Source organism: Galeopterus variegatus, unplaced genomic scaffold (genome assembly GCF_000696425.1).
Source record: "Galeopterus variegatus unplaced genomic scaffold, G_variegatus-3.0.2 Scaffold931, whole genome shotgun sequence".
NCBI lineage: Eukaryota > Metazoa > Chordata > Mammalia > Dermoptera > Cynocephalidae > Galeopterus > Galeopterus variegatus.
This window is the reverse complement of record NW_007727042.1, coordinates 19,622-34,836: the sequence shown is the minus strand read 5'-3', so window position 1 is coordinate 34,836 and position 15,215 is coordinate 19,622. Positions and strand designations below refer to the sequence as shown.

The 15,215-nt window shown below is 41.6% G+C and overlaps 1 protein-coding gene across 12 annotated transcripts in view; it reads left to right on the top strand.

Moving 5' to 3' along the window:
* SETD5 (SET domain containing 5) overlaps positions 1 to 13,691 on the top strand; it is a 43,588-nt gene extending 29,897 nt beyond the window's left edge. For 6 of the 12 annotated variants that reach the window (XM_008573529.1, XM_008573532.1, XM_008573530.1 and 3 more), the window contains 7 exons: positions 1,898 to 2,145; positions 5,300 to 5,356; positions 7,302 to 7,772; positions 10,479 to 10,780; positions 11,667 to 11,800; positions 12,280 to 12,368; positions 12,697 to 13,691. In XM_008573529.1, the coding sequence (XP_008571751.1) occupies positions 1,898 to 2,145; positions 5,300 to 5,356; positions 7,302 to 7,772; positions 10,479 to 10,780; positions 11,667 to 11,800; positions 12,280 to 12,368; positions 12,697 to 13,305 (1,910 nt within the window). In that variant the 3' untranslated portion in view covers positions 13,306 to 13,691. The remainder of the gene's footprint in view (positions 1 to 1,897; positions 2,146 to 5,299; positions 5,357 to 7,301; positions 7,773 to 10,478; positions 10,781 to 11,666; positions 11,801 to 12,279; positions 12,369 to 12,696) is intronic. The other 6 variants (XM_008573536.1, XM_008573534.1, XM_008573538.1 and 3 more) reach the window with 1 other exon arrangement.
* Positions 13,692 to 15,215: the final 1,524 nt, after the last annotated feature.

Genomic DNA, 15,215 nt, shown 5'->3' with positions numbered 1-15,215 from the left:
CTGCTGGCCTGTAAACTTTATAAGGGCAGACATCAGGTCTGTTTTGTTGAATATACGGTATCACAGGTACTCAGTAAATATATGTTAAATGAATGCCATGTACATTGATTTGCAAGTGGCAGTTTTCATCTGTATTTTCTGACTTGTCTGCAGTGAACTTCATCACATATAATTGATTTTAGTAGTTACAGTGTTGGACCTAGAGGTCTTTTAACAAAAGACTCAATGTTTTTTTTTTTTTTTGTTTGTTTTTTTAAAGATGACCAGTAAGGGGATCTCAACCCTTGGCTTGGTGTTGTCAGCACCACGCTCAGCCAGTGAGCAAACCAGCCATCCCTATATAGGATCCGAACCCATGGCCTTGGTGTTATCAGCACCACACTCTACCAAGTGAGCCACGGGCTGGCCTTAAGACTCTTGAAATATGTAAAACTTACTCTGAATTTAAGCCATGAATTACATGTTTGTTTTTTTATATCTAGGCACTTAAAAAAAGGAGGGAAGAAAAGTTAGTATCTGGGACAAAAGAAACAAATGAATATATTCCAATCTAGGAAAATAAAACTTTCTGAGATATCAGAAAGGAAAATATGCATCTCCAGTATTTTTTGCATTTGTTCTTCCCTCTCCGTTTGAACATCTGCTGTCCTAGTTTAGTGCCTCATAACTCTTTGTTTAACTACTCCATTAAGTCCAAATAGTTTCCCAGTTACCAATGTCATCCTAACCATTGCTACCAGATTGATCTTTCTGAAGCATAGGTCTAATCAATAAAACTTTCTGAGATATCAGAAAGGAAAATATGCATCTCCAGTATTTTTTGCATTTGTTTTTCCCTCTCCGTTTGAACATCTGCTGTCCTAGTTTAGTGCCTCATAACTCTTTGTTTAACTACTCCATTAACTCCAAATAGTTTCCCAGTTACCAATGTCATCCTAACCATTGCTACCAGATTGATCTTTCTGAAGCATAGGTCTAATTGTGACCTACTGATTCAAAACTTTTTCTTAAAGACCTGGGATAAATGTCACTCTTTTCACTAAGCCTTGGAGATATACTGTAACCTAGTGATTAAGAACGTAGATGGGCGCAAGATTACCTAGTCTTTATCTCTCCACAAATCATATCCTCACCTTTAACATGAGGATGATAATAGTAGTGCTTGATTTATAGAGTTGTTCAAATTTAATCAAATATTTTACATAAAGCACTTAGTATAGTGCCTTGGTATACAAGGGTACTTCAAAAAAGTTTGAGTTAAAAAATAATATAAATCTTTCCATGAACTTTTCAAGTACAGTCGTATAATAATCACTTGGAAAATATAGCTATTATTTCTTCCTAACACAGCATTGTGATCACCCCTCTTGATTATACTAATATTAAACTTATATTAAACCTGTTTTATATTTTTTTCTCTGTTTATTTCTTGCAAATTTATAAGCCCTTTGAAAATAGAACATATGATGATCACTTCATCCCACATACCTGAATGGTCACTAAAATACATATTGTAGTAACTTGATTTTTAAGTGGATCTTAAGAATGGTTGGGAGAAGTTTTTGTAGAAATCAAAGGTTTAAGATTTTTGGAAACTCAGCATAAAAGAAAGAAATTTGTATTTTGCACTGGAAGAAATTAAATTTGCTCCAGGGATTGGTCACTAGAATTGTTGCATTCAACAGGTGTTTCTCTGGGATATAGACTGTTTTGAGAATTATTTTTATTGGGGCAGTAGAAAAGTTTCTTTGGGCTTTGGTTTGATTGGAGGAGATAACAATGGGATGAGGCAAAAGAGGAGTTAAGAGCCATTGTAGGTTAGAGGTTAATGGCTTTACTATAGAGCCTCCCATTAAACTGTGGTTTCAAACTCTCATCTAAGCTTTGTATTTCACAGACTTGTTGAGCCCACTAAAGAAATGGAAGTCTCGCTATCTGATGGAGCAGAATGTCACCAAGTTACTTCGGCCTCTGTCTCCAGTCACGCCACCCCCTCCCAATTCAGGCTCAAAGAGCCCCCAGTTGGCCACACCTGGTCCGTCTCACCCAGGAGAAGAGGAGTGTCGAAATGGATACAGCCTCATGTTCTCACCAATCACGTCACTTACTACTGCTAGTCGCTGCAACACTCCTCTGCAGTTTGAGGTGATTTGGGTTTGGTTGTTGGGAGTGCTGGCTATGAAAATCATCATTTGTACCTCTTCATTTTAAATATAATATCATTCCAAATGTTTCTTTACTGTCTTCCTTCCCCATTTCAGCTAGAGAACAGGAAACCTCAGGGTCAGTGTGGCCTATTATCTAGTAGCCTCTCATCTTGGCAGCCCCTGGACTTCCCAAAATAGGAACAGTGCTACCACAGATCCCATTCATCTATCTTGTGCATGTAGTCCATCAGTCTCCATAACTTTAGATTTCACCAGTCTAATCTAGTAAGCATGCTAGATTTCCATCTTTATCTTTACTGCATACCTTGTTCAAAATAGGCCTCCAGCTTCCTGAGGTAACCATTAGTAAAACTAGCCTGAAAGCTCAGATTATACTGATTGTGTCTTCATTTCTAGGTTTTTAAATGAGTGAAGTGTCTTTCCCAGGTTGTTTGGTATTTCATTGTGGCCTCAGTGAAAAGATTTAGAAAGCTTTGTGGTATGGTTTACGGCAAATACAGGGCGGGGGAGTTCCCACTCCAGGTTTCTTTCCCTTCTTGTTATGTTAGAAATGAGAAATAGACAAGAGACTAGCAACATGCATTTGTAAGAGACAAATTTATTACATTCACTCTTTGGATTAATTTAGAAATGTCTATCTCAGCTGTTTGTAAAAGCAATTCTGAATTACTTCAGTATTCAAGTTTGGGTGACCGCAGGTTTGAATAGAATTCATGTGTATTTTAAAAACCTCATCTATTGCATGTTGCTTTGATTTATAATGAAATTAAACGGGCACTATCTCTTCCTTTTTCACAGAAAAATTTGTTCTGACCACTAAACACACTCAGTTCTATACCTAGCTTGCACTTCTCCAGAGGTGTTCTTTGATAAAGGTGAATGTTCTAACCAATTCCATCTTCCCTATTCAGCTTTTATGAGAGTGTGCGGATTAAAAATACCTGGGGTTTTTTTATGACTAACTCAGAAAGAGGTAGCAATCTTGAAAGAGGAGCTATATTTTGTAGCTAACTCTAGACCATATTAACATAACTTTTGGAGCAAACCTCTTTCTGGGGGTGGGGGGACCTCCTGGTTACGTTTGGTTTTTCTAGAGAAGTTAATCTTTACCAAATTCTTTGCGACATTCTTTTCTTCTTTTTGGCAGCTGGCCAGAGTGGGGATCCAAACCCGTGATCCTGGTGTTACAAGGCTGTGCTCCAGCCAGCTGAGCTAACCAGACAGCCCCTTGCAACATTCTTTTTAGCCAGATATTAAAGCAGCTGATTCAGTCCTTTCTAACTTCACTTTGTCTACTTGCAGTTGACTGTTTAGTTAGCAATTAGAGTTTTATGGTAAGATTTCATGAGAGGAAATTCTCCCTGGAGGGCAGTAGGTTATAGGAAGAGAGTTTTATACTTTATCAATGCAGGTTTTATTATAAATGTGAAATTGTGGAAATTAGAAGGTAAGTCACCTTCCAAACCAAGCAAATTTAGCACTCAGTGCATTCCCTATCCCTTGTAGCATTTTTGGATAACCGTGAAACACTATGCAAATGCAAGATAATTTCATTTTTTTAAAAAATCAAAGATCATTTTAGTGATGTATAGTCCAAGCATAATGTTAGAATACCAGGAGGGAAAGAAAATACATTAAATAGCAAAAGGTCTAACACATGTTTCCATGATTGTAAACTTGTGATTTAACTAAGGAGATATAGCCCTTCTCATCAGTTAAAAAATAAATAAACTTCACCACCCTGATCCATCCTTTCACCATTCTAACGGCCATACTCTTTCCTATATTCTAGCACAGAAAGGTAGAAACCTTTCTTTTATCAAAGACTGTGACGCATATAGAGAAATGTCAAAAAGGTGTCATAAGTAAAGACCAGCTTAGTTTGGGGAAGAATATTTTTGAAAAGGAAAAAAAGCATTAAGGGGAAAAGTGAGAAATATCCAATGCCGAGGGAAGAAGGTGAGATAAGCAGTAGAAGCAAACAAGATCTTCAGGAGGGGAAAGCATCTAGAAAAAGGAGTGAAAGCAACATGGGGAGGGCAAGCTTAGTTAGCCTCTCCTTTCCACCAAAATAACCTTTCCCTTCTCTCTTCCTGCCCTGAGATCTGTACTCCACTCTCCAGTTCACACACTGTGCACACACATACAATACCCATCCTCCCCACTGAATAAAATTCACAGCCAAAAAACCTTGCTTTGCTGAAGCAGCCTCATTTCCCTTACCACAGCATAGGCCTGCTACCCAGGTCACAGTTGCCCAGAGTCTGCAACATTAGGAACCCTCCCCTTACCTTACTTAGCCCTGGCACCCGAAATCCTGGCCATACTACCACCGTTACTCTCTTCACTTATTTCCATTCACATCTTTCCATCAGGAGCTCACTGCCCAGTACTTGTTGTAGGAGTGCCACCTCAGGTGAAAGTCCTACCCTCTGTGGGATGGGGCTTCAAGTGTACACATGTGCTATTTTTGCTGTGTTCCCAAAAGTACAATGGATCTTAACCAAGGGGATGTTGGTAGGGGTGCTCAGGTCCAATTAGATGATGCCATGAATCAAATCTAGCTTGTGAGCCAGGGATTCCATCAGTCACATTTCCTGTACCTCATTCAAGAGGAATTGGCCACCTCCCGACCCATGTCAGCCTCCAGCATGCTAACATGTCCCCCTGGTGGTGGGCCTGAGACATACAAGAAAACAAGGAAATGTGACAGGAGTATGAGGTGAAGGAACAAGGTTTCTCTAAGGAGGAATAAGGGGTAGGGTGCCCCTCAATAACAAATAATATAGGTCGCTAAACTCTCATTTAAAATACAAAAAAAGAAACCTAAAATTTCACCAATCTAACGCTTTCCTAATATGTGCTTGAGAGGTTTACTTATAGCATGAAACATGATAACCAATTTGTCCTTAAATGCTTTCAAAGACACCAGGAAGCATTTTAACAAACCATTCTGTCCATCGAGATGAGTTCTGCAGTTAAACATTTCCCCTGTGCATTCTTATCCAACCCCCCACCCCCACCCCAAAAAAGTTGTGGCTAACATCTATGCTTGCTTTTATTTTTTGTTTGTTTTGTTTTGCTTCTTGACTTTGAGTAGATGAATAACAAGATGCTTTTCCCTCCTCTAGAACATATCCTCCCCTGAGAGTTCCCCTGCGCATAGGCCCGAGTCCCTGTCACCCGAGGTAGTTATCACACCATCTCAATCACACTTGGAGGCTGAGAGTGAGTGTGCATGAGTGTATTCTTGAGTGTGTGGGGAGGGCTGGGGATCTGCGTGAATTGGGTGATGGGCTGGAGGGCGGCCAATTGGTCACAGTAAATTGAATGAATCTTTCTGTGTGACTGTGACTACACAGGACTGTCAATGTAGACGGAGGAAAATGAAGTAGCTGTGTGTGTGTGTACGTGTGTGTGTTGGGGTTTGTTTTTGTTATTTGGGGGAGGGGGGTTGAAGTTCTTTTAAAGAAGAGAATCTAGAAGTCAAGTTCAAAGGATGCTGAATATGTGGTAGGAGATTTGTTAAAGAAAGCCTAAAAAATAAGGTCTGTTGGTTAACAAATAAGGAAAGTTGAATCAAAAGTTGGTAGGACCTGTCTTTTGATATTTATTATCTTGAGCTAATAAAGGAGCAGCTTATATTGGAAGAGTCCGGGGTTAATCTGACTGCTCTCTCTGCTCTGTGTAACCAGATGTTTGAGCTTTGGTTGATAGATTGAGCAGCTTCTTTAGAAAGGGAAAGTCAGTCTGTCTCTCAGCTTTCCTACATTTTTCTCTGTAGCTCCTTACTGGGTGCATAAGGAAACTCATCAGTCCCTGGCTTCTGTGTCACAGGTCTCCATTCTGCAGTGGTTGGGATATGGTTGCTATACAAGATATCTTTTAGGATATCAATTGAGTGCTTTTCCCAGAAACCCTACTGCTGTGGAGATGTTGAATTCAGACTTTAGTGCTAGAGTTTCTGTTATAGGCTTTGGACAAACGTAGTAATGTTTAATTCTGTGAATCTACGTGGAACATTCTTCCTCTTGAAGAGAAAGTTACATTCTCTCATAACCTCTCAGAAATTAACTGAACTTTAACCCCACCACCTTCCAGTAAAATATTAGGGCTAAATTCAGTGACAGTTTACCAAATTCCGAATCAGTAAGATTTTATAGATCAATATGAAACTGAAAAATGTCGAATTCTACTAGTGTACTAGAGATTTTCTGGGTGTTTTGCCTCTATCTTGTTAGAAAAGTAAAGCTCTCTCTCTCCTCGGTTGTTAAAGATTCTAAGGTAGCATAATTTGGAAACTGACATTGTGTGGTATCTGGGATTCTGATATCATTCTTTGTAAAGAGTTAGCTATAGTTGACTTACTGGTGGAAAATCTTGGTGTTAGAAGGTAATGATAACTAAATAATTGGTGGGGTTTATTTTTGATATATTTCAGCATTTCAGATGCTCTGTAGTGATGGGCATTAGTGGTCTTGTGATATGTTGACACACATTAGAGGATAAAGAAAAGTTGACTGGCCAGAAAGTTGTATGAGAAACAAACCTACTTAACAGTGAAATTGAGTGAAGAACTGGTTGGTTGATGTCTTTAATGCCATTCTTCTTTACTGAACCAGTAACTTAAATACTTGCCTTTCTATCTACCTCTACTTTCCTCCACCTTTTTCCCTCCCCACACCTTCCATCAATAATACTTTAGAAATGAATGACACCAGAAGCCAGTTCTTTTAAGACACTAGCTTCACCTCTGTAACATGCATGGGGCTCAGGTAAATCCCTGATTATATTGCCTGTCCCTTAGTGTAGTACAAGGTGACTCAGCAAACCAATGAAAGGCTAAGCGGGCGAAATATCACATTTGACCAATTACCTAATTCTGACTTTCCCAGTATTCTCATCTGGAAAGACTTGAAAGCAATTTGGGAAAGGCTGGGATTCTTTAGTTTTCTGGCCTATATACACTGTTGCTACGTGGGACTTTTTCAGATATTAATGCCTTTCTCTCCTCTACTTTCATCCCTCTTATCTTTCCCTGTTCACCTGTGTCCCTCTCACCTCCATCCTTTCTGCCCTTTGACTTTTTCCTTTCTCCCCTATCCTATGTCTCCGTTGATTTTTATTCTTTAGCTTTGTCACCGAAAAGACCTGGATTTGACAAAAGTAGGATACCTTGACTCCAACACTAACAACTGTGCTGACAGATCTTCCCTCCTCAACTCAAGTCATTCTGACCTGGCTTCTCATCCCTCCATCGGGCCCACCTCTGAGACTGGTTTCCCAAGCAGGAGTGGAGATGGACATCAGACCCTCATAAGAAACTCAGACCAGGCATTTCGGACGGAGTTCAACTTGATGTATGCCTACTCCCCTTTGAATGCTATGCCTCGAGCAGATGGATTATATCGAGGGTCTCCCCTAGTGGGAGATAGGAAACCTTTACATTTGGATGGGGGATATTGTTCTCCTGCAGAAGGGTTTCCCAGCAGATATGAACATGGCTTTATGAAAGACCTCTCTCGTGGATCCATGTCACCTGGTGGCGAAAGGGCTTGTGAAGGAGTCCCATCTGCTCCACAGAACCCACCGCAGAGGAAAAAGGTAAGTGTTTCACATTACATAGGCCTCCTTTTGAAGAACATTACCCGACTAATTCAGTAGATATTTACTAAATTCCCACTTTGTTCAGCACTGTTCTCGAATAAGTAAGACAGTCTCTGCCATGTCCAGTGAAAAACTATTGTAATACCATTTGGTTACTGTTGTAAATATCCAGCAAATGTAAATGCCTAATATGTGCCATATACTTGCTAGGCAATTCAAAGCCTAGAGCAGTGAAAAAGTAATAATTACTTACATTATTTGACACTACATTAAGCTCTTCAGATGCATTTTATCCTCACAATAATCCTGTAAGATAGGTAATTTCCTTTTGCAGATAAGGAAACTGAAGTAAGTAACTGGCCCATGGTTACACAGCTAGTAAGTGGAAGAGCCAGGATATGACCCAGGTTTGATTCCAGATGGCATGCTCTTATTGCCACCATGCTAATTGCCTCCTACGTTCTGCCCTGATGGAGCCTATAGAAATGAGCTTTAGCAGATGATTACATTAATAATAATGAATTACACTGGTGATGGATGCTCCAAAGGAGTTGTTCAAATGTGGTGAGAACATCTTAACAGAAGAACCTGACCTGGTCAGATATATAGAGAGGGTACTTTGAGAACAAACAGGAGAGTCTATTAGCCAGTTTGAGAGTTGGGGGGGTGGAGTGAGAGGTGTCAGGTTAGTGATTTAGCTGAATCTCAAACAGTAAGTAAGAGTCAACCAACCAATAAATGAGAGTGAGGATGTTACACTAGAAAGAGCAGAACAGGTAAAAATGTGACATTCTACTGGGCGGACAGCAGGGATTCTATGTGGTGTAGCCAGTTGAATGTTGTGGTGTCAGGTGAAAGGCAGGGAGAGCTGGGGGAGGTACAGAGGGGATTGGGCAAGGCGGGGCCATAGAGAGCTTGCTAACAGGTTGGAACTAACTTGTGAGTAATGTCTGATCACAAAATCACAAAGCCAGAAGTGTACTTTTTGTGTCAGTTGTTCTCAACCAGGGGAGTTTGGAAATATATGGGAGTATATTAGGTTCTGGCAGTGACTTGCATTTATTGGGCAGGAATAGGGATGCTAAATGTCCTATATGTGAGACAGCCACAAATGGCAGAATACCTGTAGTATCGGGCCGGCCCAGTGGCGCACTGGATAGTGCGCCGCTTGGGAAGCGCGGCGGCGCTCCCGTCCGAGGGTTCGGATCCCACATACAGACCGGCTCCAGCTCACTGGCTGAGCGAGGCGCGGGAGCAGCACCGAGGCTTGCGATCCCGTTGCCGGTCCCCGGTCCGGTACGGGGGCAACACTGAGGGTTGCGATCCGTTGCCGGACACGGAAAAAAGACCAAAAAAAAAAAAAAAAAAAAAAAAGAATACCTGTAGTATCCTTATTGACATGTAGCCTAGTGGCTTTTTATATTTTCATTATAATTAAATACATTACCAGAATTTATTATTATTAACTTGTTTCCAAGATTATGTATAGTAAATGCGTACATAAAATTGTCTTATTTTTCATATTTTTGTTATATTTTACACCTGGACAGAAAAATGAGAGCACTAAGGGGATAGAAGGAGAAGGAAACACTGGCAAATAATTTGGAGTAAGATAGTAATGGGTTTCAAAGACTTGCATGAGCAGCATTGATTATCAGAAACAAAGATGGAAACACTCTGGATTTCTGGTTTTGTTTATTTAGTGAATGCAAAAGTATTAAAATCATGATTTGTTATTTCAGAACATTTCTGAAATTTATTGAGCACCTGCAGTATGCGAGGTTCTATGCCGAATGTTAGAAAATCAAATAAACTTGGTCTTTGCCATCATAGAATATATAGTTTAGTTGAGGAATAGGTAAGACCCTAACAGGTTCTACAGCCGGTATAATCATGGTGTAACAGTCTAGATATACTAGGCAGGGCAGGGAAGAGGGCTTCTGTTGTGGCAGTCAGGAAAGAGTGTGTTAAGGATTAGGCAGATGAAGGGGGAAATGGAGAGAAGTTTCTAAGTATAGGTTTTCTAAAGCTAGCTTGCTGAAGTATGAACTGGAAATCATTTCTTTTATACTAGTTTCCCTCTGTGTAAAACAGAAACAGTAATAAATCTCTATGTCTATATCTTTAAAAATTGAGCATATTTAAGAACCCTGGAGCATTGGCTTTGTCATTTGGTTTTTTGTTTTTCCTGTCTCTCCCCCCCACCTCCCCCTCTCCCCCTTTCTGTCCCCCTCCCTCCCTCCAACTAACTCTAGAGATTCCTAGGGAGTGCAGAAAAACCATCAGATTCACCTGGGAGGTTTTTTTTCCCCCAAACTACACAAGCTTCCAGTTTTCCACTCTCCCTTTTCTAGGTACTCTCATTGTTGGAAATAACTATGATAGCGCACTTTGTTACTAGGTAATGGTAATCTTACAGGTTTTCTGAAAGCAGAAAAAAGGCAGTCTACTTGGTAAACATCATTCTTCAAAAATAGCATCTGCTAGTTTATTCTTTTCCCCTTAACTAATTTCTGACTGGCTTAAATATATAGCTGTCTACAGGTCTCTGTCACACCTGAAGAAAGTCGTCAGGATTGGTCTCTGGTTTGTTTTCATGGCTTGGCTAGTTGCTTACCAGGATTCCATCTTCCCTTCTTTCATCGTTGCTAGTGATCCACTAGTGATGTCCAGCTAGAGTACTGTTTCTTTTTTCTTTTCTAGGTATCCCTGCTAGAGTACCGTAAACGGAAACAAGAAGCCAAGGAGAATTCTGCTGGTGGGGGAGGTGACTCTGCACAGAGCAAAAGCAAGTCTACAGGAGCTGGGCAAGGCAGCAGTAACTCTGTTTCTGAGACTGGTGCCCATGGTGTGCAAGGATCCTCAGCCCGAACCCCATCTTCCCCTCACAAAAAATTCTCCCCATCTCATTCCTCTATGTCCCATTTGGAGGCAGTAAGCCCATCAGATTCCAGAGGCACTTCTTCATCTCACTGCAGACCTCAAGAGAATATCAGCAGTAGGTGGTAAGTTTATATTTGATGCTTTATAATTAAATTCAGGAGGAAAGTGTGTGTATGTGTGTGTGTGTATATATATATACACATATATATATATATATCTAGGATCATTCTCAATTTTACCTTAAATGTATGGGAACACTTCATCTGAGAGAGCCAGCCGACAGTGCCATCTGTCTGTTCAGCAGATTTAATCTTATGAGCTGCAACCCCCCCCCAAGTCTTGCAGAAACAAAGAATTACCAATGAACCTACGGAACAGCATATAGTTGTGGGTGCAGATGAGCTATTTTATTTGGTGGGCACTATCACTGCCTTTTCTGTTTTCTTATTTTGCATGAAAGGTAAGTCAGGAGTTCAGCAGAGCACCAGTTGAATAAACAGCAGAGGTGCTGTTCCCCATAGCTAGCAATAAGACATTCTAAAAGTACTTGTGTCTGGTTTAGGGAATACCACAAGTAAAAAAATAATACTGGTAGCAAGTACTGAATATCAAATGAGTGAAACAGAGAATGAAGCACAGGAGTTCAGGGATCTTGAGCTAAAGAAATGAGTCTGGGAAAGGAGAGGCATAGCTCAAATCATTAATCATTAATCTATGAAAACTCTTGAATTATTGCTATGTGTAAGGCACATGATTTCACAGGAAGAAATTTAGCATTTTGAAACGGGACTTAAAAGAAATTGATATTTTTAATTCACTTTTTCTTTGATTCCTTTTTCATTAAAAATGTTATTTCTTTTGTGCTTAATGTCGTTTGAGGCAGGGGAAATAACTTGTTTTAAATTGGTCCTGGATTTTTAAGAGTATCATCAACATTGTAAAACTTTGTCAGGGTTTCATTTGTTTCAGAGTCTTGACTCTTAAATTTATACCATGTTTCCTTTACAGGATGGTTCCCACATCAGTAGAACGACTCCGAGAAGGAGGGAGCATCCCCAAGGTTCTCCGAAGCAGTGTGAGGGTGGCCCAAAAGGGAGAACCCTCTCCCACGTGGGAGAGTAACATCACAGAGAAAGACTCAGGTGAGCCCATGGCCTGCTACTGACAACCAGGTTCAGGGTCACGTGAGCCAGGCTCTACACAGTTTACACCAAGTGCTGGGATGAGGTGAGTCAGCTATTTACGCAGTTGGGTTCTGCTGTATACCAGGTTCCAGCTCAGTCCTAATCATTTGGGCTGCAACATTTGTAAAATGTAGCATTGCTTGCTCTCTGTCTGCTCTTTTTTCCCAAGGGATACCTTTCTGTAACTCTCATCTCTCCAAAGTCCTGGAGACGCACCATGATGAAGGATGAAGAGAAAGAAGGAGACAGGAGTCAGATCAGGCATTTAAAACATAGCCCATAATTAACCACTCCTGTTGCTCTTCTGGCATGCTGCACTCACGTGACTTGTCACAAAGAGAGCAGCATGGGTTGGTGATGGCATTGGTGATTTGAATGAACAATGGTTGTTTCTCACTTATTCTAAGAAGCCAAGTTGATTTTATATTACCTTCCAGACCTTGCAGATGGAGAAGGCCCAGAGACATTAAGTTCAACACTCTCTAAAGGAGCAGCCGTTTACAGCCCTTCCAGATACAGCTACCAGGTGAGATAAGAAATTGCTGATCTCTGAGCATAGGAGTGTGTTATGGGTTCCAAATGTTTTGTGATCCTGACCATCCTTTGCAGTTGAGATGCTGTCTTTGCATATAGTTTCAGCGGCCTTGGAAGTAAATCATCATCTGCTTACTCTCAGGTAATAAATTATGCCGGAAAATAAATAAGATGATCAAAGACAGCCATTTTACTGCCTTTGGTATTCTAAAAACAACAAATGGTTAAAAAGATAAAGAAAAAATGTGTGTTGTAAATATTCACAAGCCATTTAAGGGACTTGTTTACCTCCTTATGCTTTTTCTCCCAACTCTTCCTAGCTCCTGCAGTGTGATAGTCCACGGACAGAATCACAAAGCCTCCTTCAACAGAGTTCCTCCCCCTTTAGAGGACATCCCACCCAATCTCCAGGATACAGTTATCGAACTACTGCACTGAGACCTGGAAACCCCCCCTCTCATAGTTCTTCAGAATCATCCCTCTCTTCCACTTCCTATTCTAGCCCTGCCCACCCTGTGTCCACAGACTCGTTGGCCTCATTTACGGGGACACCAGGGTATTATAGCAGCCAGCCACATTCTGGAAACAGCACTGGCAGCAATCTTTCAAGGAGGAGCTGCCCTTCTAGTGCTGCTAGCCCTACCCTGCAGGGCCCCTCAGACTCGCCAACCTCAGACTCAGTTTCTCAGTCCAGCACAGGAACTCTGAGTTCCACCTCCTTTCCTCAGAACTCTCGGTCATCATTGCCATCAGACTTACGGACTATCAGTCTGCCCAATGCTGGGCAGTCATCTGCCTACCAGGCCTCCAGGGTATCTGCGGTTTCCAATTCACAGCACTACCCACACCGTGGGAGTGGGGGAGTGCACCAGTACCGACTCCAGCCACTGCAAGGGTCAGGAGTCAAGACTCAGACAGGACTTTCCTAGGGCTTCTGGATTTGGGCAAACAGAACTGAATGAGCCCATAGCTGCTTCCTTCCAGCTGCCTCTGGAACCTAGGCCGAGCATATTGCTGGGGAAGGGGGGTACAAGGTGCCAGAGGATTGGGTCTGTTGGACAAGAAACAAGACTTATGGTCGCGACTGGCCTCTGGCCTTGGAGAAAGATGTAAATCTTGTCTAAAGCAGAGACTATAAAGAAGTTTCTCCCTGCTGTTAAGGGTACATTGTTGACAAGCAAATGGTGTTTCAGTTAGTAACGGTTCTAAGTGCAATGAGTTGTGTTGAAGCCTCTGTCTCCCATCCTTGCCTGTAGCCTGTAGTCACTTGTGCAGTGAGGATATCTTTTTAAATAAAAAACAAAACAAAAAAAAAGTTTTCTTTTCAAAGGAAAAAAGTGAAAAGAGCCTATCTCAAAGCCCCAAGCCATCCGAGTAGTATTAGGGTTTTATGCACTTAAGAAAAAAGGTAGGTATGTAAATGTTCACCCTAAAACAACCATTCCAAAAGCAGATACTGGCCAAGGTGTGTCCACCAAGAATACTCCCCACCTTTGTCTTAAAATCACCAAGAAATAGGCAGGGATAGTAAAGCTTGGAACATGCTCTGACTGAGGGGTGCCCGGCTCTCTAAAGAAGAGCTTGTGGTCAGCTCTTGGTTATTTGGGAGCAGATTAACTGAGTAGATTGTCTGAGCTCCCAGCTGTTACCATCCCACTCCCCCTTCCCAAGCTATTTCACAGCTCAGTAACGCATCAAGTAAGTAGACAAGGAAAAGAGGAATGAGAAGTGAGATAGGCCAATTGCATTGTTACTTACCAGCTTTTGGCAATAAATTTGATTAGGAAGGATCCCGAGTGGTTTGGGAATGCTTTGAATTTTATTTTTTCTACTCCCAGTTAATCAGGAGTTGACGATCCCATGAGCAGGACCGCCTCCATGATTGGGGAGCATGCACTCGTGACTGCAGGGTAAGAGTGGGAAAATAGGTTTGTGGAGTGGCACCAACAGAACTGTGATTGTGTGTGAGCCTGCCCCACATTTCTTTGGGGGATGCTTATGAGAAGGGGCCCAGTGAGAGTTACCAAGCCACTCACGCCCCTAACACTGTTCTGTATGAGAGATGAGAGCAGACTGGCTTCTCCCCATCAGTGCATTGTGCCTGTTGTACACCCCTGGAGGAGCCCTGGAGCCAGCCCAGGTGGGGTACACAATCTTTTTAAATTCCATACGGTTGCCAGCTTATTTCTTTCACTTGTTTACTGTAATATCTGGCGTGTTTTTTATTTATCTAATTTTGTATTCAGTTATAACCATGGTAGGGGTAGTGAATATATGACAGGTGTAATCCCTGGTGCTGCAGTGGACCTTCTTTTCTTTTGGACAAGATAATACTGTGAGTCTCCCTCCTTCCTTCCTTCTAATTTGTTTTCTCCTCCTTTTTTTCCCCCAGCCTCTTGCATCCCCTTCTTTTCTGCCCTGTCCTACAACTATCATATGCGCAGTCTTCTTTCTCTGTGTGACTGTTACAAAATTTCACTTTTCAAAATTGAAATCAGGTGTTTGCTCAAATGAGGGGAGTTTTTTTGTTGTTGTTGTTTTTAATGCTGAGACCTCAGCAGAGTATTTTCTTTTGTTTCCCCCACAAACCCATTAGTCTGGGAGAGCGTTGGGAGTGGAAATCATGTTGCCTGGGATGCTGGTTTCTTTGTATATTATATAAAACGTATGTAAATGTCTCTCCATTTGGGCTGGGGTTTGCATTCTCCCCTTGGCTATTAACCAAGGGGAGAGGCCAGCGGGCAGGCTGCCCTCACCCTGCCTGGCACGTGCAGAGACCCCAGCCACTCTGTGTGGGCAGGGTGCTGTCAAGACCAGACCTCTGGGGGGGGTGGGGGCG